This window comes from Takifugu flavidus, chromosome 3 (assembly GCF_003711565.1).
Source record: "Takifugu flavidus isolate HTHZ2018 chromosome 3, ASM371156v2, whole genome shotgun sequence".
Classification (NCBI taxonomy): Eukaryota; Metazoa; Chordata; class Actinopteri; order Tetraodontiformes; family Tetraodontidae; genus Takifugu; species Takifugu flavidus.
Window position 1 is genome coordinate 2596316 of NC_079522.1, and position 27276 is coordinate 2623591.

The 27276-nt window shown below is 52.0% G+C and overlaps 1 protein-coding gene and 1 long non-coding RNA gene across 6 annotated transcripts in view; one reads left to right on the forward strand and one right to left on the reverse strand.

Moving 5' to 3' along the window:
- The first annotated feature begins 440 nt into the window (after nt 1-440).
- On the forward strand, nt 441-3147 carry LOC130522943 (cytosolic beta-glucosidase). Of its 4 annotated transcripts, none has more exons than XM_057027840.1 (5): nt 441-785; nt 1070-1294; nt 1368-2170; nt 2267-2390; nt 2553-3147. In XM_057027840.1, exons 1-5 carry the CDS (start codon nt 698-700, stop codon nt 2738-2740), a joined length of 1428 nt encoding a protein of 475 aa, XP_056883820.1. In that variant the 5' UTR covers nt 441-697; the 3' UTR covers nt 2741-3147. The 4 variants fall into 4 exon arrangements, with proteins under 4 accessions (XP_056883820.1, XP_056883822.1, XP_056883823.1 ...); XM_057027842.1 differs by having other exon boundaries at nt 449-752; XM_057027843.1 differs by having other exon boundaries at nt 594-752; nt 976-1294.
- A 1493-nt stretch (nt 3148-4640) lies between these two features.
- Nucleotides 4641-27276, reverse strand: part of LOC130522946 (uncharacterized) — a 53234-nt gene continuing 30598 nt past the window's right edge. Inside the window, exons 3-6 of one of the 2 annotated variants that reach the window (XR_008949742.1) lie at nt 24470-24662; nt 18209-18365; nt 5931-6058; nt 4641-4966 (exon numbers count right to left, since the gene is read on the reverse strand). This is a non-coding gene — a long non-coding RNA (uncharacterized LOC130522946). Of the gene's footprint in view, nt 4967-5930; nt 6059-17691; nt 17913-18208; nt 18366-24469; nt 24663-27276 lie in introns of those variants that run through there. The other variant, XR_008949743.1, reaches the window with a different exon arrangement.

Below are 27276 nucleotides of genomic sequence, written 5' to 3' on the forward strand. Positions count from 1 at the left end.
AATGGAATTAAAAGTGGTTGTGTTTTTAAAATACACACCTCATAAATTAACACCCACTCCACCTTCAAAGGCAGTATGATACAAGCTGCCATTACAAAAAAAAATCAAGTGCATTTTTACATTCATAGAAAGATTTTTGTTACAGTAAATTTTTCTTTCAGAAATGTCTTGTAAAAGTAAGAAAATCAATTCTTGTTATAGTGACAACTTGTGTTCTTAAACGCATTCGTATAAATGTCACTCCTCGGTGTTGTGTTTTATGTTTTTCGAATAGCTTTTAATCAATAACTACATGAAATTTTATATTCTAAATCAAGCAAAAGGAAAAAAAACAAGCCGGAAATAACCCGCGAAACTGACGAACAGATTTATGATGCATTTAAGTGCTTCTCGGAAATTATAACTTCGATAGTCGTCAATAAACTGTGATCCGTAATAAACTCGTAACAACGGCTTTGTTATATGACGCAGTGTTACTAGTCGAGAAGTGCAAAACGTTATAAAATCCACGAAGAAAAAGTAAAATCAACCGATTATATTTTTGGGTTTATTAACGAGTCTCGGGATTTTCGTCACGCCCGTGAAGTGATCACTACGCACTTCCTGGTTCGAGGCTGCGGCTGAGAATACGCGCGGTGAACTTGCAAAATATCTGCGGGATCACCGCACATCTGCGGGGCTCCGACACCGAAGAAACATGTTTCCCGGTAACTTTGCGTGGGGAGCCGCAACCGCCGCGTATCAGATCGAAGGTAAATGGTGCCAATATGTGGTGAAACGCAGAGGTAAAAGATCCAAATAATCCTCCAGTTAAATATATATTACACCTGAATGGCGCCGTTTCTTCAAATTATCCTGGAAAACTTTAATAAACCCGCCAGGAATTGTAATAAATGGCAACGTTCCATCTTTGATGTTTGGCGTGAATCCAAATTACTTTGTAATTTATAGTGTAAACACCATTCATCTCCATAGCAACGCATTAAACTGCCTAAAGAACGGTCCAAATGCCTGTTTTACTGAGTTGGCTCGTCGTGTCACACCTAAACTCTGCTGATGTCCCACCGAGGCGGCTGGCAGGCCGACGGGAAGGGGGCCAGTATCTGGGACACCTTCTGCCACCAGGGAGGTCGAGTGTTGGGGGACCAGAGCGGAGACGTCAGCTGCAACAGCTACCAGCTCTGGAACCAGGACCTGGACTGCATCAAGCAGCTGGGCCTGACCCACTACCGCCTGTCTTTCTCCTGGCCCCGCCTCCTACCTGACGGGACCACGGGACACGTCAACCAGAAAGGTGCGTCCATCCCGAACTCTTCTGCGGACCCGTCTAGCTCCCGAAACATTCCCAACAGCGCCCCCTCTTTCAGGTGTGCGGTACTACAGCAGGGTGATCGACGACTTGCTGGCCTCTGGCGTGACCCCCATGGTCACGCTTTATCATTTCGACCTGCCACAAGCCCTCCAGGATCAGGGCGGCTGGACATCGCCCCGTATCGCGGGCCTGTTTAACAGCTACGCTAAGTTTTGCTTCCGAACATTCGGCGACCGCGTCAAGCTGTGGATCACCATCAACGAGCCGTACGTGTGCGCCAAACTGGGCCACGAAGACGGCGTCCACGCCCCGGGCTTGAAAGAACCCGGGACCGCCGCCTACCTGGCGGGCCACAACATGCTCCGGGCCCACGCCGCGGCCTGGCACAGCTACGACTCCCTCTACAGGGCCCAGCAGGAGGGCGCGGTGTCGCTGGCCATCAACGGTGACTGGCTGGAGCCGCTGCGGGCAGGAAGCGGCGAGGACCGCGCCGCCACCGAGCGCTGCCGTGCGTTCACGCTCGGCTGGTTCGCTTGGCCCCTGTTTGTCACCGGAGATTACCCAGAAGCGATGAGGTCCGCCGTCGATGCCCAGAGCCAGAAGCTGGGCTACAACGGCGGCTCCAGGCTGCCGCGGTTCTCCGAGGACGAGCCCGCCGTTTTGGGCACGGCGGATTTCTTCGCTCTCAACTACTACACGTCCCGTAAAGTGAAGGCGGGAGGCGGCGGGTGCGGGAGGATGAGCATGAAGGCCGATCGAGACGCAGAGGAAGTCGTCGATCCTTCCTGGCCCGTTTGTGGCGTGTCCTGGCTCGCCGTGGTGCCCCCCGGCCTGAGGAAACTTCTCAAGTACATCAAGGTAACGTCCAGCGGCACAGGCCCGGTCACAAATCTGTCCTGATGCGGCGTCCTGTGCTTGGTTTGACCACATTTGTGCACCGTTGTGACTTCACAGGACACGTTCGGCAGCCCGGCGGTCTATATTACGGAGAACGGCTTCTCCCAGACGGGCCCGCTCCAGCTGGAGGACGAGCAGCGCTCCGGGTTTTACAGGGACACCCTCTCAGAAGTGGCCAAAGGTACGTTTCCTCCGCTGAACTCTTCTCATGAGCAGTGAATGAGCAGCCTTCAAGAGGTTTTTAAGTTGTTTTTTGGCGCCACCTCCTGGCCAGTCTGATATTGGAGGGTTTACAAGCTAGCAAAGGTTTCAAGTTCTCAAATATCTTTTCTTTCTTCTGCAGCGATAAACGAGGACGGGGTTGACGTCCGCGGATATTTCGCTTGGTCTCTGATGGACAACTTTGAGTGGGCCGATGGGTTCAGCGTTCGTTTTGGACTGTTCCACGTGGACTTTGCGGACGCAAAGTTGCCGCGAACCCTCTACCGGTCCGGACGGGAGTTTGCCAAGATGATTTCGACCTACAAATGAGCTCAGAGCAAAGAGAGAGAGCGTCCCTTCTCTTTCAGAAGACGGCGGTTTTCGTGTGTTTTACGGATTCAGCATCGATCCGAGAGAAACGCCAAAATAAAGGCCGAGTTCGAAGATGAGAGATTTAAGTTGAACTCCGGCCGAGCACCAGTTGGGACGTTGAGTTTTAGAGTCTGTAATAATGCTGGCAGGGAGAGGATGACTGAGCATTTCAAGTGGAGCAGAAGGTGCTGCAGGCTGCTGTACGTGCCCCCCTCCCCGTCACAATAAGCTTGACGATGCGGTTATGATGCCATCAGACAGAACCACGGACAGCTGTTGCAACCATTGTCTTGGTCGAGGCTCAAAGATGTATTATTTATACAGAGTAGAATGTTCTGTATGAATAAAGTGGGTAGATGCTGAAATGAACTGGATCTTTCTTCCGAACAGCAGCTGGAACCCGTCTGACTGGACTTTTTCCTAAGCCGACAATGCCACCTGGTGGTAAGAGTACAAACTGCAACTTCCCAACTTAAAATCACCTGTCAGTCTGCACAATGTGGCGTCACAATGTGGAGCTTTGACGACTAAAATCCACCCCGTTGTTGGTACAAAAGCAGCTCCGTGACCACAGTACATCACACATTCAAGCACAATTAATATTTATGCCCTGGTATGAAGGGAAGTGCCATTTATTCCCTGTGCTGAGAGACTTTCTTCTCATTCATAAGCGCGCTGTATCATGACATCCAGTTGGCCGTGCACGCCGTCTTCAGCAGATGTGACAAATCCCCCGGCGGCCGTCCTCCATCTATGTCAGGCCGCGTGAGATCCTCCTTTGTCTTATGATGAACAACACGCCATTGTGAAAACATGAATAATGCCGCCGATGCTCTCACAAGAACTTCTAAAGCTGCCTCTCAGACTTGAACCGCATCTGACTCTTTTCAGACTAATCAGGTCCGTCGACTTCAAAGAGAACCACCGGCAGATACCGCCGGACCGGGGGGCAGGGGGCACGGCTCGTCCAGAAACAACTCCTGACAGGACGAATCTGTCCACGCAGCCAGTTTCTGGTGCTCATCCGCAACACAAAGAGCGCCCTCCGAGATGCCCTCCATAAATATGACAAAGGCTCTTCCAGCAGCATAAATGCGCCCTCCTGGGTGCAGATCCAGGGAAACAAACGCACGTCAGCTGTCCTTTCAGGTCCCGTCCAAGTCAACTAAAGACAAAAGTGTCCTCTCGGGTCACCTTCCGGGACGTGCCGACGCCCCCCTGCTACCCTGCCTGGTCACAAACATCCAGAGAGGAGTCTTCCCTCCCCTCCCTCATTCATTAACACGGTTGATGGGACACCAAGTTCCCAGCTAAGAGTTGATTAGCAATTCCACCGACTGTCTCCCACTATTGATGGCTTCCATCTTCCCCCCCCCCATCACCGGCTCCAGGAGGCTCCACGTGCTGAGCTGCTGCGGAGGTGATCGATGAAATATGAGCCAGAAGTTGGTCAATGCTGGAATCAGCCATTTGAGGGTGAACCGGGGAGGAATGCAGGTTGAGAGGAGGGCTTAAAACATTCATTAGCATTTAAATCATTCACTCCTCGAGTCTCTTAAATAGCCCAACTACGGATATTCAGCTTCAATTCATTACGGCGCGGTCGAATTTATTCTGATTAGGCGGCGATGTGAAAAGTGGCTGAAGAAACCGTTTCTGAATGTGCTTTCCAATTAAGAGCCAAATATATCATGTGTGCAGATAAGTTGCTTTTGACAATGAATTAGCACATTTAATTGTAACATTCAATCAAATCCACTGGCGCAGATTTACCCCGAGGAACATTCAGGCAAATTACCAAGAGAGGCCCATTTGTTTCGGCCCAAACTTCAGGCTACTCATTATATTCTGACGGGACCATGAAATATTCAGGAACTGGGAAAGATCATTTACTTATTATGAATTAACAAAGTCATTTAGCTGCTGATAAGGTGTTTTTTACTTGCGTGCGAGAGGAGAAGCATCTTCTCGTGTGTCGGAATGACTTCCGTATCCAGAGGAACTCCGGATGAAAATAACTCCCCTCTCTCTCTCTGGGTTTGTGTCGCTCGGCCGGTGGACGGGACCCGCGGGAGACCCGGAACCAGCCGTTCGGTCCGTCTCATTTATTTCTCTGCGGCTCGTCGTCGTTGCTTCGCCTAATCGCATTGCTCATTTTTCCATCGACAGGGAATGAAGAGAAGGCTGGAAAAAAAAAAAAACACGGCACAAACTTTCTAAATCCCATTGACCTACTTCGGCAGATATTTCACTGGGAATTCAAAAGAGAAGAAGAAGAAGAAATCCCCCCATCTTCACCAGTTTTCTCGCCGCCCCCTCCCATTTCTCTTTCAGCTGGAAGCCATTTTCCTTCACATCCCCGCGTTAGCACGGCGGCGCTCTATACAAGCGGATAAATGCTTCGCGACGGCAGAACCGGCATTTTTTTAGGCGGCCGCCGTCGCCGTTTTCAACAGTGGCGTAAGAAGCGTGACATGGAAGCTCTTTGAAGGGCCTTGTCTTTGACTGATGAATTTGGCGGCTGAGACCAAGATTGAGAGCGCTGAATACCGCCAGGCCTTGAAGACAGGAAGTGGAATTATGACAAACCCGTACGGAGCGGCGGAGCGGCGAGATGGGCTGGGAATAAAAGGAGAGGAAGCCAATTCAAATCCTTTCTTTCAAGTCCTCCCTGTGGGAGCAGATGACCCTGCTAATGGCTCCTGAAGTTCTGACTCCCTCGAGAGCGACAGTGGAGGGGGTGGAAGGGACCCCCCTCTTTAAAAGTGAAAGCCCCCTAGAGCATCCGGCTCAGCTTGGGGTGGGGGAACACGCAGAGACAGGGATCCGGGGTCAGCCCGGCGGCATCCCAGGACCCCTCCCGGAGAGTGTGTGTGGCAGCCAATGAGCCGAGCGCCGCGCCTTACGGGAGCAGTAGACGGCGTGTGAGCGGACCCGAGAGGGAACCGCGAAAGAGATCATTTGCAGAACCGTTAGAACCAAAGTGAGCAGAGCCGAGATGCCGGTGCGGTTATCGGGCCCGGATCCAAGCAGGGAGACTAATGATGTGGATATAACCTCACGGTCCCGATATGCAAACACGCCGTCATCAACAGAGGAGGAGGGAGCCATTCCTGTCCTCTGAAGCTCCCAGACAGGAAGTGCTCACCTGTGGGCCGTATCCGGCTGAAAATAACGGCGGCCGAGCGGGGCAGCGCTGTCAGCTCCGTCCCAAGCTTCCATTCGGACCGATTCCCTTCAAAGAATCCTCAAATCATCTTTGTCGGAGTCGGAAACCTGCAAAATATGCAATTTTTAGATCACCCCTGCTTCGATGTGGTAGAATTTTAACAAAAGATTCCACCTGAGAATGCTGGTCACCTGTGGCAGGAGCTAAGTTGAGCTAGCACGAGATGAGTTAGCTTCTACTAGCAACTGAACATGTTAGCTGGAAATGCTAGCTTCTTAGCTGTATCTCTTCAGTATCTCTGTATCCGATACGACGTGGTCACGTGACATCAGAAACCAAGGTGACTGGCGCCACCATGTGGTTCAAAGGGGCGCCGCATTCATCTGAGGCCAGACATCCGTCGTTAGCTGCCTCAAACCAACGGCCGGACGCAGGCGACCCGGGAACCGGGACAAGGAGAGCGGCTGTTTCCCGGCGTTTCCGGACACAACAAGTGGTTCTTTCGGAGAAGTCGGCAGCTCATCGCTGATTAACTGCAGACCGCTGAGGTTGAGCCCGTTTTCAAGAGAGCGCAGAGCAACAGCGCGCGCAGACTAATTAACTCTAAGTGTTGTACGACATGCTCCCTTCTCACCCGCGTTGTCACTCGGCGTTTGAGCGGCGCTAATGAGAGAATTATCTATCCTCGGACCCTGGTAATGCATTCAAATGAACACCAGCTGACCTGACTTCTCAGATGGCTTTTTAATCTCGCCACTTAATACCAATCAGACCTGCGTCCTCGCCTGCGTACACCGGGAGGAGCCCCCGCCGAGCGCCGCCACCCCCCCTCTCGTGTTGATCTAAGGAAGAGCGCTAATTGTCTCGGGTGACTCAGGGGCTTCGGCCCATATTCAGCAGAGAATCTCAGGTGTGCAGAAGGAAACAGGTGGATTTGGCTTCTGAAGTGGCATCAAAGTGAGTCTTTGGGCGTGCGCGGGCCTGCGCCCGTAAGCCCTTTATCGTGACAACCCAGTGGAGGATTAGGAAGGTTAATGAGGTCGCGAGAGTGCAAACAAAAATGGGTGACACACAAAAGAGATTTGACATTGGCGGATTACCATAATCGTCGTACTTTGGTGTCCAAACCTGAGAGTTGTTGTGCAACACAGGGAAGAATTCCATAATCAGCTGCTCGTTTTGCCAATTGAATCAGTCGTACTTCAGCAAAAAAAAAAAAAAAAAAGCCGTGTTGGGATTTGGATTTGAAGTTCGGGTGTTTCGGGAGGCTCCCGCTGACAGCTGGAGCTCCCGAGCAACGCTAACGGAATCTTTGTAGCTTCTCCCTGACTGGTTCGAAGTGCTCGAGGAGCCAGATCTGATGGAATTCCAGGTGTGCTTTTATCTGCCGGTTTCCGCTGCGGACGCTGGGAACCAGTCAGCAGGTCCTGCAATCATCTCAAACTGCTGCAAGAGGGCATGAAAACTGGGAGGAGCAGCAACTATTAATGAGTCTGATATGGCCGCGTTTTATACCTCCCCAAAGACATGAAATTTGTATTTTTTATATTCTTCACAAGCGGGCAGGATTTGCCTAAATGAGGCCTAATTAAAGGGGATTTATAGGATTTGCTTACTGCCGACTCAAGGAGGTGGATGCGATACCTTTGGCAGCAATTTCCCTGTGTAATGCATATATAGTTCTAGTATTATGAGAGGAATAAGCCCATTGAAGTGTCATTCTGAGGTGGGAATATTATGGGAGCGCTGCATTAATGACCGGATTAGCTACGTTATTAACCCTCTCCGTTTCCCAGTGTACGGAGACGCTGCGGCCGCATCGTTTCCCCCCGTCCACCGTCAATAAAGCGTCAGAAGACCGCCGTTATTTCGACAGGACAAATGGTGTTTGCATACCCGGAAATCAATTATGTGGCGCCGAGGTGAGCCCGTTGCGTAGCGCGCGTGTACACGTTGCTGCTTGACAGCTAATTGCACCATAGACAGTGAAGATGTGCTGATTGGAGCGTGGCTGGCGTGTCAGCTTATTGCCGCCGCCGGCCCATTGTCATGCAGCGGCTCAGGTAACAAGCCCAGTCGTCACTCATCTGCCCGACGGCAGCTGCTGAATCTGCTCCGACGTTGACGGATGGCGGCGGCGTGGTGGGCCGCTAACATTAGACACCGCTCCAAAGGCGGCAGCAGCGGAGGCGCGGCCCGTTCCACTGAAGGGAGGGGCTGGGCTAAAGGTCATCGGGTGGTGCTGCGTTCAGTGACCATGCATGTGTGCGGGACAGAGACTGCACGTCCAACAGGGGGGGCACACAAGCACCACCTGGTGGACACATTCACTGGCGCGCTAATCAAAGGGAAAGTTATGATTTATAAAAGCAGAAAACTCTCACAGCTATTGTTAAACTCTCCAAATCTCTCCAGGTTTGATAGAAGATTTGGTTTTTGTCCGTTAGGTCGGTAAAATGAGTTATGCCGCACTATTAATCTCAGTACAAGATACTCGCTTTTAGCCTGGATCAAACAAATTTCCAAGTTTGGGTTGAATTCGAACACGCGCGATAGAAATGTGTCGCATCGGTGTTGTGGTGTGTCGCCTCTGTGGGAAGATCAATGCGTCCTCATTGATGTTGTCATGCCCTCTGCACGTGCAGTGAATGGAGGGGGAGGAAGAGGATACGGGGGTGGGAGGAGAGGCGGATGGGAGGCGCGCGCTAAATGGATGCAATGCAAATGGCATCAGAGGACATGGGAATCAATTTACCTTATTGAAACAAATGAGAGCGGCTCGGCCCCGCCACCGACAGCATTCCCTTCCTTTTTTTGGCCGCCCTGGTTGTTACTGTAATTAACCCGCACCACCCAAATCCCTGACCCGTCCCTACACAAACACCAGCGACCCCTTCAATAGCACTTGCACCGCCCTGTCTCGGGATGCCAGAGAGTCCCTTTTACTCTAATGAAAGGGCTTTAAAGGTGTCCAGGTAAAAATGTAGGCACTGTAATGGTGATTCATGGCCCTGGGTGACATGCTAAAAGGCACGGCAGCCCTGCCGAGTAAAGCATCTCGGCTAGGGTATTCTGTGTTTAAGCACCAACACACATTAGAGAGAACCCCCATCAAATGGGTAACGGATCCTCCCCTCCAAGCATTGTCTTCTTTATAAAGGACTGCTTCCCCGGATCCATAGTCCCAATAACCAAAATGGACTCCCTGGAGTGACCTCTGAGGTAAGTGGCCGGCGCTGCGACTATTTTAAATGGTGACGTGTGACGTCCTATTGAAATTTTGCCATTCTTTTCTTTGAGGGCAGGCCACACTGACACCTCGGCTCTAATTCCCCAGTGTGGAATGGGCATTGTATAAAGGGATCTGGGGAGAGGGATCAATAGTCACAGAGAGCGATGGGGTCATAGTAGGATCGATGCAGCGGACAAATGACCTCCTGCTGCTGCCCACGCCTTCCAGGCGACCCGACACCTGAGACGATCCTTTCTGAAACGTCCTCTGCTGAAATGCCACCGAACCACAGGCTGCTGAGCAGTCAATCATGCAAGAGCTCCCAAATCAGGCGTCATATGCAAACTGGCCTCGCCGACACCCATGAGCGAGAAAGCCCTGCCTCAGCTTTGCTACATAAACAAAACTCATGCGCCTCAGAATGTCAATGACGTTACGCCTGCCCTGCCCGACGGCCCGCACTTGATGGCCAAATTGGGATTAATTTGGGGGGGATGGGAGGAGGGCGCAGTGGAGGTGACACCGCCACGTTCCAGAGAGGGCGGTAGCCGTGGAATGGCGAACGGGAGCGGCGGGCCGGCTTGAGCGTCCTCCCCGTCACATTCCGCGTCGTGACAAGAAGCTCCGATGAAAACAAGTGGCACTTTCAGGTCAGAAATCCGACACCTAGCAAGAGAATTTTCTTCTTAACCTTCTGCCGGGCTGCATAATTCAGAAGAGCCGTCTCATGGAAATGCCATCATGCGGCGCCGCCGGAGCGAGCGGCGTGACAGAATGCCGCAGCGTCTCCCGGGCCGGGGCCCTCGCCGCACCCAAGCCCGCTCGACCTTGTAGGTGCTGATATATGCAGCCGCGTCGGTGTCAGAGCGATGAACAGCGGGCGGATCATCTTTCTCCGTGGTTCTGGCCACCGTGGCCACAACGTCTACCTGTGATCCGAGTTCACCCGGAGGTGGTGCGCCCCGTATATCAAAGAGCCTGTAAATGTTCATTTGCTGGGAGGGAAAGTGGCCTTATTTTCTGCCCATTTTCCCCTCTTTTTGCTTTTTGAATAGAGGTCAATGCCCCGCTGTGCATTCTCTTTAATGCGCCCGCTCGCTATTCTTCATTCATCTTACCTGCTGACACCTCTGACAACATGCTGCTGTATTATCATCTCCCAACCCCCAGCTCTACACCTTCCACAACAACACGGGGCTGCTTTGACTCCGCCGCCCCTTCCCCGTCTCCTTTAGAAAACTGATTATAAATGGTCAATTTGAAAATAGACTAGAAAGTCCCCAAGGCTGCTCGCCTTGTCAAATTGAAAAGGGACAAGGACAAGTCAGTCGACTTGCCCCCTGTCCGCCGTCCTGATGTTTCCGAGGCACCGGTACAAAAGGGAACATAACAAATTCCTCCCGTGTGACGGGCGAGGCAATGGCAAAGGATGCCGAGGGAAGGCGGCAGCTAGGTGAGGATCTTAAACATCTAGCCCTCAGCATTTATATCACAAGTCTCCACAAAGAGTCTATGGATCACTCCAGTGGGCTGGTGTTGGCAGTATCGGGAAAAGCCATAGGCTGTCAGGGAATATTCCCCTTTCATATTTCACCGTGGACAGCCGTCGCTTCTCCCGGCCTCACTCGCAGCAGCCTTTGAGGATAATATCTTCAAATTTCTCTTTGCCGTGCCGGGAAGCTATTTTTAAAACAGATATTTATTTCTTTCGCTCCATTTTTCTCCCTCCCTCCCTCTCTCGCCTCCATCCCGCAGGTAGAGCTTCAGAGGAGAGACCCAGGAAATGCTTCCAGCAAGGAGGGTATTTCTGTCAGCGCCGATCTGAGAGCCGCTTCCATCTTTGCTGATTTCCAGGAGAAACGTCTTGTTTGGATGCTTTCGTGCATCGTTGCGCGCTGAATCTCACCACCCCGAAAGCTGGCGAGCGTGACCCCATTTTGCAGGGGTCTCATCTCATCAGCGGAGTGAACCAACACTTGATATCATGAGCCCTCCAGTGATTTGCAGAGACTTTATACATTAACAGTAAGCCCCCCGACCCCCCCCCCCCCCACACCCGATTAATCATACCAGTGAGACAGAGACCATCCTTTGATAAAGCTGAGGTATCCACCGTGGCCCAATTCATCGGGAAAAGGCCTCGCAGTCAGATGTGCATTTCCCTCAACGTTGCATTCTGACTCTCCTCCGAATATATTAGGGGGATGTGAGCGACGGAACTGTCAGATAGTGGGAGGAGAACTGAAGTGGTCATGAACCCAGTGTCAAACGCAAATCGCTGAATGGCGATAGATAAAACAAACAAGAGGACGTGAACCGCCTGCAGAGGGTGGCGAGGAAAAGCTCGCAGTACTACGGAGAACTTTTCCAGATAAGGCCCGCTACCGCCGCATAGCAGCCAGGCTATTATCGCGCGTGACCCCTGCTGGAGCTGTAACACATGACCCCAAATTTATGTATGGTGTGAACTTTCTCCCCGTGTAGCATGACAGGAGTTATGATTCATTCGGAATTGTGAGCTGTCCTGTTTTCCCCTGGGGAGATTGCCTCCCCCCCCCCTCCAGCCCCCTGCAAAAGGAGGAGAAATAGGTAGATCGAAATGAATGAGTAACTTTCCCTTCGGGGCGAGTATCGCCGGAAGACCCTGAACGCACCACGGTGAGGTTCAGCAGATCTAAGCCCGTCCACGTCCTCGGCTCGGCAGTCCGGACCCACGTTCCTTTCATGTTTACCTTGACGTTATCAGAAAATAGTCTCTTGCGCAGTAAGCACATTTGGGGGCATTGTCTGTTCTTTATCTTCTTTAATTCCTCTAACCACGGCTAATAACAGACTTTTGCTATCTCCCTCTGTTTCTGGGCTAAGCCGGGTCTTATGGAAGACCCAGAAAGAAAGGAGAGGCGGAAACTGCTTGGCTAAGCAGAGGAAGGATTCCTCCTTTGCTACTCCAGGTACCCCACCCCCCACCCCCTGAGCTGAAATTTCTATCCCAGACCCTTATTATCACCAAACAAGCACTTTTTGATTATGATAAGTAATAGCCACGTCCCTCTGTGTAGGATTCACTCCTCGGGGGAATAAGGAAAGCACACTGGTCATTTTTCTTTCCTGTTTGATGATCCTGGGCAAAATAGAGTCCGCCTGCAGGGGAGAGACACTAACCAACTGGAAGAAGGTGTTTTCCAATGCATTTAACTGGTTCAGGGGTAAAATAGGACGCCCGATTTATTAGAATCGTAATCATACGCTGGGAAAGCCGTGACATAAAACACGGCGTGGTTGTTGAGCGATATCACTCCGCCAGAGACCTGTCGGCCACGACGTCAAAACGGGGGATAAAATCTCCAATCACATCGGGCTGTGAGCGGCGCCGCGTTGGGAACAACAAGGTGATGGGCCGTGGACAAAATATGCCGCGGCGCCGAGCGCACCAACAACACCCCCGGCTCTGCTCATCCCGCAGACATGCCTGACAGTAGCTTGTCAATTTGTGTCGACCAATTTGAATGCGTGGCGGGGGGGGACCCCCCCCCCCCTCATTTCAATCTGGAGAGCGTTTCGTTTGTTTCCCTGCTTTGATTGACTTTAATATAATCATGTGCTAAAGGTGGAGGATGAGAGCCGGGGAACGAATGTGGCAACTTGAAGTGGGAAGTCGGGTAAGATCAGAGGAAGACGCCCGGTTGCGTGAGGTTTTACGGCCAGGAACAGCAGTCCGCCGCTGAGGACACGTGTTTGCTGAGCTGAACACCCCATTAAAATGATATCAGGCATTTCCAGTTCACTCCCAGTGATGAGCTACTGCCTAACGATGAGATCCTTAATTAGCAGAGTGTTCATATTCCAGTGCACAGGAAGGTCCAACTGCACTCCAGCCGGTAGCTTGATAGCTCCTGTAATGGTCTCTCTGTCGTCCCGTTGCCATTTTCTCCTGTTCCACATTCCCGCCGCTCTCCATCCAGGTGAAAAGGCAGCGGAATGGGAAAAGGCAGCGAAATGGGAAGCTCCCACCGGGACTCTAGAGCGCTTTAGGTCCGACCGAGGGGTATAACTGCACGACAGAGGGTAAAGAGGGCGGGTTCATGAAAGGTTTATGACCAGGACCCAGCAGCCTGACGTGACACACAGGTCTTTCTTGGTTCAATAGCCAATTAGAAGGAACCCTCTCAGTGTATTTACACTTCATGCACAATTAAAGCCAGATTGGCTCCGAGTGAGGTGTGCACGAGTGGCGTCTCTGCTCTGGATGAGCAGCTACGGAGTGTGTGAAGGGGGGGGATGGGGGGGTTGAGCTCATCCTGGTGGCTGTCATAGGGAATCCCTGAGGAGCCTCTGAGCAGCCTGACCTTCGACCCTGCGTTTTAGTGCATCGATCCCGCGCTCACTTACAGCTAAAACTGTTTCCTCGGTCTCGCCGGCTCCCGACCAGTTAACCTGGCGACTGTGCTCTGACATCAGCGTCGCCCCCGTTCACAGCCTCCTGTGCACCCTTCTGGAAAAGCTGCCTCGTCGGTGGAGGAATTTTGAAACGCGTTTTTGGTTTTTTTACGTGCGGAAAGGGAAGGAAACGTGTTCGACCCCCCGAGGAGCCTCCATTCAGGCCGAAACCTAAAAAACCCGCGACAATGAGCTCCCCGGTCTTCAAAAACCAAGGGGAGGAAACACTTTTCTGCTGATTTAATCTTCAAATTGGTATTTATCTGGGTTTCAGAGCTCAAACCCGAGGTTATTATGGGAATATTTTATAATATCCGGAACAAACAGCGGTACACAAGACAAAGAGGCAGGAGGGCTTCCATTCCGGACCAGATGCCCGGGGTCATGGGTTCTAATTTTAGGGGGCGTTAATTGTGGCCCTCTCAAGTGTCCTCACCGCCACCTTTGACAAAGGCACCATTGACAGGCAGGACGGCCAAGCGCTCTGGCACGCCGCCCGCCGTCGCCAGTTGTTGCTGACACCTCCTTGGCAGCGCCAGGCCTCCTCCCAACACGCACGCCTCACGGTGCACGCGCCTCGCACGCAGCGCGCTCGCTATCGGTCCCCAGAAACAACGTGCATGCTGCCGTGGGAACGGCTGCGCTGCAATTTCAAGATAAGGTTGATCTGATCAAGTTGCCACACGTGAAGGCCAGAAATGGAACAGGCCCTCTGGAGTATATAAAACATGCCAGGCTGTCTCCATCTAAGTGAGCACATTTTGTCACTTCCAGGCTCCGGGAGCTCACCTCCGCGCCGGGCCTCGTAAACACGGCCCCTGCAAAGGCAATAGAGGTGCAGCACGGGGCAATTCAGCATTCTAACGTCCTGTCAGCGGGCTCACATTTCAACCATTCTTTATTCTCTGCCACAGTTCCAGCAGGGTGTAAATTGTGCAGGGCTGTAATTAATCCATGTCAGGTCAGTGAAGGAGGAGGGGGAAAAGGGAAGGGAAACGAGCTGAAGCATGAGGTGCCTTTGATTATAGCCCCCACCCCCCGCCACGGCGCTCCACGCACGCGCGCCTCTGCTGTATTGTTTTGCATTTGTGAAGGACCCCTGAGGAGTTGAGGCCCTCCTACAGCACTTTCATGTTTCTAATGCCTCCTAAAGCTCCACGTGTCCCGTCCTTCTCCGCTCGAGGATGGGGGCCGCCTTCTGTCGGGGCGGAACAAACAATATTCTTCTTCAAAAAGTACAATTCCAGCTGGCCTCGCACGTCTGACCAGATCGTAACCCCAATTTCAACTTGCGCCATCAAAGCAGGCGCGCAGAAATGAGGCAAATTAAAAAGTGCGAGTCATCGAAAATCTGAAGCCGCCACCCAAAAAGTGGCGAGAGTTGGACAATAAAAAGACCCCACGACCAATTTTCAGGCTTAATGGAGGTGAAATGGTTCGTTATACTCGCCGTCTCCGGTGATATAACGACAGTTGGCCTAATTCAATGGCGAGCTTTTCGAAGACAGACTGACGCCATCGGTCATGTTGCCAGGCGTGGTAGCATTTGCTAGCACGGCCGATTCGTCTCCTGCCGCTCCTTCGTAAATAACGGAGCCACTCAAAACGTATCCAGATAAAACGTCTCACAACAACGGCCACCAGGGGGCGACGTATTTGCTTGCATTGATGACCCAGACGGGGGTCCCGTTCCGAGCTGATCCGGACTGAAGCGGACTCTCTTGTCGAGGCTTCATTGCTGTGATGTTGCGCAGTCATTGTGCTTGAAGGCTAAAGATTAGCATTTTAATGATAAAAGTTTTAACAAAGACAGGAATCCATATCTTAATGCCCAAATCAAACAAAATCTGATATGAAATTTGTGCAGGGAGAGACTGAACAAAAGTCATCTGAAAGGGCTTTTTTTCCTCGTCTCATTGCTTTTTGTTCTCTTTACGGATTCGGCTTCATTATTGCTCCTTCAGATCATCTCCTCCTGCTCCTCCGGAAGAGCCGTGTTCACCACACGTCTGCTGGGAGGAGAAATGAGCACAGAAACTTTTTTTTTCAGGCTCCATTTAAACTTGCGTATCACTGCAGACTCTCGGAGGATGAGGGATTTTGGGTTTCGCTTGCCGGCCCGGAGCTCATTTGGGCTTTATTAATCTAATTACTTGCCCGACTGTACATATTTTACATCGGGCCGGTGCCCTCCCAACTCCCCCTAACGAACTGGCACGGCGTTCCAGAACCTCGGACCCTTTCTAAGGATAATTGCGGGAGCTCGCCGACGGTGGCGAAAGGAAAAGCGGCCAAATGGCGGCAGTTTGTCACGGGATTCCGCCGGTTATGTCAGAGGAATTCGGTCGGGTCCAGATCAGGGACCTCGCCGTCTGGGATCCCTGGCAACGCATCCCACGTGCACACGGTTCCGAGACAACAACGCCCATTTATCTCGCCGAGGCGATATTAATGCCCCGGCCATGATTCCACATCATCCGCTCTGCCCGGTTGGTGACACTAGCGGTTTACACGTAGGTTATTAATGGTCTATAAATATTCACCGGATGTTTAGTGGAACTTTGTGGAAGCCATTAGGAGAAGGCGTTTGTGTCAGGAGGGTGAGGCAGACAGGAGTTTTTATTTCCTGCCCTGACAGCGTGATGGTGTGCCTAACCTTGGGGAGCCAGCCTGATGGGGATTTGGACCTTGATTCCAGGCGCTGCGTTTCATTCCCTCGCTCTTTGTGATTAGAGGGGCAGAGAACGAGGAGCCGCCTCCCGCTCATCTCTCCGAAACAAATGCACAAATCTACGTCCGCCCGTCCGACCCCCATCTACAAGACTCTCCGTGACTTTTAGCAGCCTCGGAGCGTCGGTCCTGGATTTTCTGGGCTGCTTTTGAAGGTTGGCCGTTGAGAGAGTGACACGGGTGTGGGAGGACCTCCAAAGCCCACCAGCTGTGACCTGAATGATGACAAATGCTGGGCGTTAATGGCCTCCACCACAATGTTGTCACTTGTCCGACCAAACTAGGCTAGCTCCACCGGCTCACTCCGGTACCTTCGTGAGAGTTGAGTTACTTTACGACTTATTTTGACCCAGTTCCGAGGGAGATTTGGTCCCGTTCACCCACCTTCGCTGCACCTCGCCACAAAGAACCACTTTATAAAAGTCCCATCCGATTTTAAATAACAAGCCGAGTTCATTCGTTGGACCGGACCGGGACACAGAACCGCCTCTGGCCACTCGTGACCGCGTCCGCATGTTAAACCCGACCAAGACAAAGACCCTCTGAAAGCAAACTACACAAGGGGGAAAAAAACGAGCGACCCGTCTGCGGTTCATTTCCTTTTTTCTCTAAGCGGCAACCAGATCTGCACAAATCCAAATGCAATCAGACGGATCCCTGGAACACGAGCCGCATTACGTACACCTTGCTCTCCGGTACACCTCGCTCTCCGCGGATTAAATTGCCATTGACAACGTCTTGTTGTTCCTCTCTCTCTCTCTCTCCCGGATATGATTTGAATCGGATCCACGCGGATGTTTCTGACAGGGCTGGGGGGGGGGGGGGGGGTTGGCGGGGGCGGGGGGGGGGGGGGGTAAAGGTGAGGAGGGAAAGACAACGGCAGCAATCAGCAGACAGCAGCGGAGGAGATAAAAAGAAACAAATCAGGAGGACGGGGTAGAGGGGAACAGAGGAAGAGGAAGGGGGGAAGAAAGGGAGCATGTCTGACGCCTTCCCAGGTTCATTCTGATGCATGGAGACAGACAGGAGAATAGATTGGTAGCCTTGGGTGGATAAGGACAGAACCATTCCCCAGAGAGATGGATTAGATGAGGGAGTGGAAATAAATGATCGCAGATTTTAATGGCCTTTTGGCTCGCTGCGCCTCTGCCTTCCCCGGCTCCACGTGGGCCCAGTTTTACAGTAATGACATTTTCGGGTAGAGCCGTTAAACTCTCAAGGAACAACCGCAGAGGAGTCCGGACCGCGGCCACATTCAGGGCGCGACGCGCGACCCCGCTCCGGTTTCGGCAGGTCGAGGGTCGTTACCCCCCTCCCAAAAAAAGCAAAGTTATCTTCTGCCGACCAAGTTTGATGCTATGGAACTCCACTTTTGTTTCTGATAGCAGCAAAAAAAAAGGACAGAAGGAAGCTGTGCTCAAGAGGAAGTTGCTAATTGATGAAGAGTTCGTTTATTCTTGTTCTAAACTGCGGTGATGAGGAGCAGAGAACAGACTGGGAGGCGCTACTAATGAGCCCCTTCAGCCAAAAAGGTTTGTTCTTGCTGTTCTGACGCTCGTTTGCTGAAGGTGAGAATGAAAACACAGTTAACCGCGATGGCGGAGCCGGCAGCTACGCTTGTAAAATTAAAGAGGTTTAACTTTTAAAGGTAGAATACGTTAGCGCCGCTATGCTAACATTTGTAAAAACAACGTGACTCAGTAAATGAGCCTTAATTGTAATTTTAAAATCGTTTAATTGAATCATTAAATGCCGGAAAGGGAACGACATGAGCCGGAGCGCACCAAAGAGCGGCTCCATCGACAAATATCGACCATGTCTCTGTTGACCCCTGACCCCGAGAAGAGGGTGGCGTTACCTTATCTAAGCTGGCAGACGGTCCTCGGGCGTATAAAGTGACCTGCAAACACGCGCTCTTCATGTCGGAGACATACCGCGGAGGAAACACTCCGTGGCGCGTCAGCTGAGCGTCTGTGAAATGTATACGTCCTCACGCCGCCATCGCCGCTCTCTTCCTGTGCCAAGGGGGGTAAAAGGGCATTGAACATTAATGACATCCTGCAAATATTACCCTGCCCCACCTTATCTCAATATGCAGCAGCACATTAATCTATGCAATTTTAACGTGCGTGTGTGTGCGTGCGTGCGCGCGTGTGTGTGTGTGTACTTAAAATACAGCAGCAGCCTGCACATAAGTCAGTATATTTGAATAATAAACTCGGCCATTACTTTTTCATGCTAACGTAGCCTTGGGTTGCAGAATAAAAAATGGCTCTGGCTGCTAATTTCTGTTATGATAACTTCTATACCTGATTGCCTCCATAAGAGCCAGATCTGTCTTCGTATGGCCCAGTGAGACCGCTGACAACTGTTTAGCTCCGCTAATCCATTTGTTTGATTTATTTCTTACAGTATGCGGCTAATGTCTTTTAAAGATCTCGCAGCGACGGAGAGATTAGGGAAAACCAATTGCTGACAGATAGCATCAAATTTTCAAGCGGCTAATCGTTCTTGCATATCTCCCCTCGCTCAAAACTCTTTTTTTGGTTCATAGACGAGACGCCTTGATGAGCGGCAGCGATACGGCGGCTGTTCAGTCTGGCCGAGATAATGATTTGGAGGGTGGGTTAGCATCCGCTAAACAACGCAACGCGCGGCAGGAAACGCATTGATGACAGGAAAGAGGAGCAGAGGGAAACAGCGAAGATTGCTTTAAACTCCCCAAAACCCTTTTCTGCGGTTCCTCCTGACCTCTGACCCGAGGGGGCCTCGTCGGCGGACCCGGCCCACGCCGGGATGACTTTGGGAGGGGGGTCTCCGGCCCCGCCTGAGCAGAAACATCTGTCATCGTCAGAGTGACCACGACCGGAGTTCAGGCGAGCATATGGGAGTCGGGGGGGTGGAGGAGGGAGGAGGGCGAACACCGGCGATAAAGACTGATGGCTGAGGGACTGATGCTCTTCCATCATCATTTCACAGGTCTGGGAGTGTGAGACAGCAGCCTTTCACAGCGGGAACCACTGCTGGGTTGGGAATGGATGGGAAGGAAAGTCGGATGCTACAGGAGGGCGGGACGCAATCAGTCCAGGGAGCAGGACTTTGCCGATTACAGAGCCGCGGCTGAAGCCAGTCACCGAGCTGACGGGCTGATTGAAATTGTACCCAACAAGCAGTGGAGATCCACTCCGCCGGGATAAGTTCGGAATGCTAATGATGACGCGACTCTAAACGCTGCCGCGACGCCGCGCTGCTCGCGCGCGGTCTCGGTTTCACCGAGAGGAAAGACAAAGGATCCACCGATCTCCGGGGCGCCGCGCGGCGCTGCTTCTCACGTGCACACGCGTGTGAGCAAAGGTCGGGGACCATAAATCTGGGATGAAGGTCGTGGTCACTTATGTCAGGGGTTCATCCATCATGAGATCCAGCTGATCTCAGTCTGATCTGGAGGTTTTTGTTAGGAATCTGCAAACAAATCCACAAAGGTGTCAGGTTTACTGTCCCTTAAGTGAATCCACGCCTCTCACATGCTGCAGCGTGCACGCACACACACACACACACACACACACACACACACACACACACACACCTGGACACGAGCACTGGGACTGAGGAAAATGGCTTTAGGGGTGGTGGTTCCCCGTCTGTGGCTTAGACACAGCCGCGTCGATAACTAATCCTGACCTTTCCCTCGCCGCCAAATTGAAAAATAAGAATAAGAAAAAATAAAATAGATGGTGGATGCTATCGAGACGGCCTCCGCCGCTTCCTGCGGGCGAGGGAGGCGCTCCATCTAACGGACGGAGGGGAGGCGGGAGGGGGAGGGGAGGCGGGGACGGGCCCCGGGTTCGCCGTATCTTTTCACAAGGTCCTTCGCATCGTTCCGAGGGAGCGATCCCATCCCCGCTCAGACGCTCCTCGGAGAACGGCCGCGGCGGCCTCAACCCGGAGATCTGTGCTGAGATATACGGACCGGAGCCTCCAGGAGCCGACCTACAGGAACCACACGTGCTGCTGGATTATGGTAAACTAACCTTTCCTTCGGTGGATGCACACACACACACACACACACACACACACACACACACACACGCTTCTGTCATACCTGTTAGAGGTCTAGATTACCTTCGCCTCCATCACGCCAGCTCTGCCGATCATCTCAGCGTAACCAATGTCTGAGCTCTCGCTACCCAACCGCCCACCAGGGAGATGATATGACCCAACCGGGCACCCCCCCCCCCCCCAACCCCCCCACCCCGCCGCGAGGGCCGAGGCACCCGTGCGCGTCCACCATCAGGGATAATTGACATATTCGCTGCGTGACGCTGCAGCGAGCGTTTCTGCGCGGGAAGACGGGAAATATCAACCCGCCTGCTGGAAATGAAGATGGAACATCATTGGACGATCTGGCGATTGTGCAAAAGGGAAATGGAGGCGACGGGACGCGCGGGCGGCGCGCGAGGAGCCAATTTCACAATAATAACTGTGATAAGATGAAAATGAAGCAGTAACGAAGGGCTTGAAATGAAACAGGAGGTTCTCATTTGATGACAGAAACCACTTTAAACGAGACCGATTTTTGTCTTTCATCACACACGCGCGCACACACACGCATTCTTATTCTTATGTCACAATATTTACGCATATATGGTGTGTTTGAGGAGCCTCCAACGCGAACACGCATCCCTGCCGGGGTAATTGGCTGCTGTTCTTCTGGGCGCCACTAGGGGGAGTTCCAGTTATCGTTTGGAAAACAGGCCTCTGAGTGTGAATTCTGCTGGAATTCTGCTGTTCTGGGGCCTTAATTCTGCTCTTTCTCACAATATCGGGGTTTAAGAAGGAAAGAAAGATGATTTATAGCAAAACTCATAATGGTATTGCACACATGTGCACATCTGTCGCATGTGTGCAGAGACTTCCTGGATCCACGTGGCTCAGACGTCATCAGTATTCCTGCCGTCCTCATCGCTCCTGTGTCGGCGGATCAACAGGCCCCCACCTGTAACCACCTCTCATCACCGAGGCGACGGTGCGGAACGCTGCTGAAATCTGTCCCCCGTCTTTTGATGCAAATGATGAGCATTTGTGACGCTCATTAATCACTCGGGGGGTAATGGTGCCAGACGGCGGCGGAAGGACCGCGAGGGCAGCAGAGTCGAGTATTAACTTTTTATTTATCAAGCAGCTGAAAACGTGCAAAGATTTTATCCACCGAGGCGAGAAAACTGCAAAACAACATGTTTTACTCATTTAAATAAGCAGCTAGTTATAATCTGAGGAGCTAGCAGTTGCCTGGAGGCTTTGCTAGAACTGGTGATTCCACACAAGCGGCTACGCTAACCTGACATCAGAATACCGATTAGGGTTAGCTACAAAACAGCTACATGTATGCTAACAAATCACTTTCATTAATGTTCTGTGTTTAAAGGGTAGATGTGGTTACATTTTCTCTGTTTTGATTGTAAAACATGACCAAACATGTCAAGAATGTGTCGTTAGCCGATTAGCAAAGAGAGAATTATCATTGGATGTTGGGGGAAATTTGAAGAACGTCTGGGTCAAAACCTCAGACCCAACGTTTGCCGTGATGCCTTCAGTCCCACACGCGCAGAAGCGCACGTTCACGCGGCGACTAAACGAACGTCTCCACACACGTCGCTGTGACAGAATACGGCACCGGCGGTCCAAGCAAGCTATCTAATCAAAACCCCAAAAGTCTTATTGTTTGTGTCTTTGGGACATGAGAAAAAGTCTCAGGATGAAGGAAATGAAACTGGTGAAGGTTGTAAAAAGTGACCTTTTCACTGAGAAGGCAATAAAGTTTGAGGGTGGAGCCTTCAGCAGAACAATCGCCGTTAAATCTCCAAAATCCCTGAGCAGCCATGCTAATTCAGATACATGAACACAATCATCTGTGACCTCCACGCTAACGCAGTCATTTGCTAACAGAAGCTTCTTCAGTTCTCAGGCAGGTGGACAACACCTGAAGCTAGCTCGTCTGCTAACGGACCTCCTTGTGATGAGTTTGTTAGCATCGACTGAGAGCGAAAGAGCCTAAATTCCAGATAGACAGAACTGGAGAAGCTGCTCATCTCACGATAAACACACAAATCAAACCTCCTAAATACGGCGTAAGGATTTTAAATCAGGCGTGAGATGCTTCGTTATTGCCAAGGACTTTTCTCCAATACTGGAGACGCTCAAATAAATAACTAAAACATTGGAAATGACGGATGTGATTAGGACGCCGATGAAGATGGACGACATTTCGCTCGCTGTTTATCAAGGTTAAAGTCAAAAAGGTAAAGTCCCTTTTTCCTCCCGTCGGCGTCGAGGCCGTGCCCCGCCCACGCGTCCCTGGGCCCCGCCCACGCGCCCCCGGGCCCCGCCCACGCGCCCCCTCATCCCGGTGCACCAATAAGGAGGTTTGAAAGCGACCCGCACGTTTAGCCACCTCGCAGCCACGCACACAAACACGCTCCCACTCTGCCGAGGCCGTTCCAGCGCTCTAAAGCTGCTCATCTGTCAAAGTGTCAGAGCCGATGCATCATCCCCACGCGCGCGCGCACGTGCACGCCCGGCGTCTCTCAGAAGCAAAATAGAAGGCTTTGCCATATTTTAAGCGGCGCGGGATTGCAGCGATATCAGATCTCTCTCCATCTTGAGGGAGACGCCGTTGCTGGTGTGTGCGTGGGAGCAACCAAACATGAACTATTTCTGAGGGAGGCTGTGAAGCGGCGCCGCGCCGCCTCTTAAACGCCAAACTGAATATCAAAGGAAGACGACGCGTTTCTGGAGTCAGACCGGCGACGCCGCGCGAGGGGAAACGCACTCACCTTGTTTCTCTTCGCACAACAAAGTGAAGGTTTAGTTTCTCGTCGAGCTGGATCCTCGCAAGCACAAACGTGTCAGAGGAGCGGCGGGAAAATGTGAGGCGGCGCTGTTCAAGGGTGGTGGAGGTTATTCAGGGTAACGGAGGAGGAGGAGGCCAAACCGGCAGGTTGGAACCAGTTTAGTGGAAACAGGAAGCTGGTTGGAGCGGGTTTAAGATGGTTGGAGCTGGTTTAAGATGGTTGGAGATGGTTGGAGCTGGTTTAAGATGGTTGGAGCTGGTTTAAGATGGTTGGAGCTGGTTTAGGATGGTTGGAGCTGGTTTAGGATGGTTGAAACTGGTTTAAGATGGTTGGAGATGGTTTAAGATGGTTGGAGCTGGTTGAAGATGGTTGGAGCTGGTTTAAGATGGTTCGAGATGGTTTAAGATGGTTGGAGCTGGTTTAAGATGGTTGGAGCTGGTTTAGGATGGTTGAAACTGGTTTAAGATGGTTGGAGCTGGTTTAAGATGGTTGGAGCTGGTTTAAGATGGTTGGAGCTGGTTGAAGATGGTTGGAGCTGGTTTAAGATGGTTGGAGCTGGTTTAGGATGGTTGAAACTGGTTTAAGATGGTTGGAGCTGGTTTAAGATGGTTGGCGCTGGTTTAAGATGGTTGGAGCTGGTGAAGATGGTTGAAACTGGTTTAAGATGGTTGGAGCTGGTTTAAGATGGTTGGAGCTGGTTGAAGATGGTTGGAGCTGGTTTAAGATGGTTGGAGCTGGTTTAGGATGGTTGAAACTGGTTTAAGATGGTTGGAGATGGTTTAAGATGGTTGGAGCTGGTTGAAGATGGTTGGAGCTGGTTTAAGATGGTTCGAGATGGTTTAAGATGGTTGGAGCTGGTTGAAGATGGTTGGAGCTGGTTTAAGATGGTTTCCAAGACAAATCTGCCAACAGTGAGCGACCACGATGACCCTTAGCTTGTCTCCGGTAGAGGGCTCTGCTGGTGTTCACAGGATGAGGGTGGTGCTTCTGTATCCATACTGAACGTCAATAATCCCTCCTGTCATTGTTCCTAAAGTTGCTCCACCTGAAGAGGACTTGAAAGTCGCTCCAGGAAGCTGCGCGACCACCAGCTCCTCAGAGGGGGGCATGTAAATGGCGACGGGGACATAACGACGGCGCGCGTTAAAGGGCAGCGGCGAGGACAAGCATTATGTAGATGCCGCTCCACAAAGGGCTAATTGTCATGCTAGTTAAAGGAAAAGTCACTCTCAACATCAGGGCGTCTACGGAATCACCGCAGCACATACCTTCTGTTCCGCCGCCGCCTCTCTGTCCTCTTTCCTGCGGCGCACACGTAAACACAGGCGGGTCTCAACGGCGCAACTCAAAGGTCACGGACGCCCTGGAGCGTGCAGGATCTCAGCACACCTCAGTGGTCCAACACGGCTCCCAGGTGAGACGGGATGTTGTGGGCTCAGCATGCTGATTCCAGCACATCTCCTTAAAAGAGCAGAGCAGGAAAAGTCGTTTGCTGGCGTGTCGCGGCAACAACCAACCTTTCTAAACCATGATGAGAAACTGGAATTATACAGCAGGAGAATCAGATCGGGGTGGTCCAAAGGTGACCTGGGCCAGGAGCTGATCTCCGCGTTAGCCCCACTAATCCAACTCCGACAATCTGGTCGCTGCCAAACTGGCTGAGCACAAATCTCAGTTGTGCCAATTAGGAGCTGTGTGGATCATCTATGGTCAAAGATTAGCAGCTCCAAATCCAAGAGGCAGGTCCTGGACTTTCAAGTATCTGAGGGACCTCATCAGCGGGGGAACGCGAGTTTGGAAAAGTCAAAGCGGAGCAGGAGAGAGGCGGTGACAAACCAAACCGACACTGTTGGACAAATGGAAACCTTCGAGGGGGTTCAGGCATGGAATCAAGATGGCTCCTGGAGCCATTTTGAGGATTTCCAACGTGTCCAGGACAGAGTTTAACTGGTGACATCGTCGTCATCCCCGTTCCCGATTCAACCGCTCGGCTAACGTTCGGAGTAAGTGGATCGTATGGAAAGTCTCCCGCACGGAGACGGGGGGGCATCCCGGGCAAATTGATACGGCGAATTCTTTGAGTGAAGCGACGGAGGAGCAAACTTCGGGGTTATTGAACACACGCCAGGTGTTCGATAAGCGTCAGAGCCCATCAGCCGGCAGCAGCCACCTATCGAGCAGCACAGATTACGTTTGTCGACTTGAGCCTCTCCAGCTGAGAACAAAGACATACACCCGAATAATCTTGAGAGGAGAGGTTTAATCAAAAATCAGATGGAGACGGATGAAGAGAGCGACTTTATCGGCGCCTTATTGGCACCTCTGAGTTATTAACGCGCGGGATGACGCGGCGAACGGGACGAGTCGGCTCAGACAAATAATCCTAATAAAGAAAACAAGTTTACGAGTGCCAGTTTTAAACAAAAGTGTTCAATCACCCCCCCCCCGGGCTCCTCACGCAGGTGCGGCCTCGACATTAATTCACCTGAGCGCGGCGCCTTTATTCTTCCATATATCAAAATAAGAAGAGGCCGCGTCTCTTTTTGTGCGCGCAAGTGTATATTTACAAATGAGATCTTTTAATTTAGAAGAATGACCCAATTCTGAGGCGGTGTCAAAGACATGATGACGAATGCGTCGCCTGGAGACTCGCTGCAACTGATTGGTTTTCCATTGCATCAAAATCAGGGATTCATAGATCATGATAAAGCCGCGCGGCCGGGGCGGCGCCGCGTTAATGGCCGAAAAGAGACGCAGAGGTTGGGAGGGTTTTCTCAAGTTACGCCTCTTTTCAGCTCCGAGTAAGTAATCCCGTCAGAGAAGGTCGCCCGTGGCGCGATGTGATGCTAACGAAGGGCGAAGGACAACTTCTCACACTCGAAACGCAGAGTCATCATCATCCGTTGTTGACGTGGCGACCGATGAACAACCCAAGGAACGCCGCAGCACCGCGGCGTGCTAGCTGACGCGCGTCTGATCGGAAACAAACGAAAACCCCGGAACATCTCGAACAAAGGCCTCATCCTGATTTTCCTCTGATTCTATTTATGGGTCCTGACAAATTTGAGGGCCTTCGAATTGGGTAGTTAACGGAGCTTCGGTGGAGGGGCTCGTTTCATCACCCGATACGCCCGAGAATCAATGCCGGCTCTCAAATGGCTCCATCTTTACGGACCGTCAGGGAAATTTGAGTGGAAAAGGAGAAGCGGGAGGGCGGCGATGTGATATCAGCGAAGACCTTCAGCGTCTCTCCGAGTCCACCCCGTGCAGCCCTGCAAGACTTTGGTGATTGGAATAAAAGTCACAAATGAAGGCAACCCAGCGTCCCAGGTCCAGGAACAATGAGCCACAAACTCAGGAGGTTTCTCCAGATCCAGCTGGTTCCTGCTCAGAGTCGCCGGCTGCTGAACGTCCAGAGGAAACTTCCTGGTGTTTCTGGAGAGATCAGAAATGTGAGGCGGCTTCAGGTGAAACGGATCCACAGACTTGGCGGAGACCCGAAGAACTCGGAAGGACCGGGTCGGATGTGTCGGCTGTGGCCTTTGCACAAATTTGGTGAAAGTTCTTGTCATTGTGTGACGAGTTTGACCGGGGAGGTGCTGCCGCTAAAACGTCGGTATGTCGGCGCCACGAACCCCCCCCCCCACACACACACACACACTCTTGGGTTTGAGCCACTTCTCCCTGATTCAGGCCCAAGGTCGCTGCGTCGCGGGTCGGGTCCCTATCAGTCATCGGCCCTAATGAACGAGCCGCCGAGTAAAAATAGACACAACGAAACGGCGGCAGGGACGCGTGGCAGCTCCCACCGGCGGCAGGGACGCGTGGCAGCTCCCACCCGTCTTATCGGTCCACATACCTGCGCGAGCGCGCGACCCAACGCTCGCTGCTGCTCATTTCAGCCACGGCTCCGCACGGAAAAGAACCATCACATGACTCAAGACAGTCCGAGGACCAGCGTCCTCTGACTGCTGCCTGTACCGAACCCCGATTGGTCCCCGGGCTTCAGAGGCAGATGGCCCGGCCCCCCCCCCCCCTAGCGGGGCGGCCCGGACCAGCACGCGTGTTCCCTCGG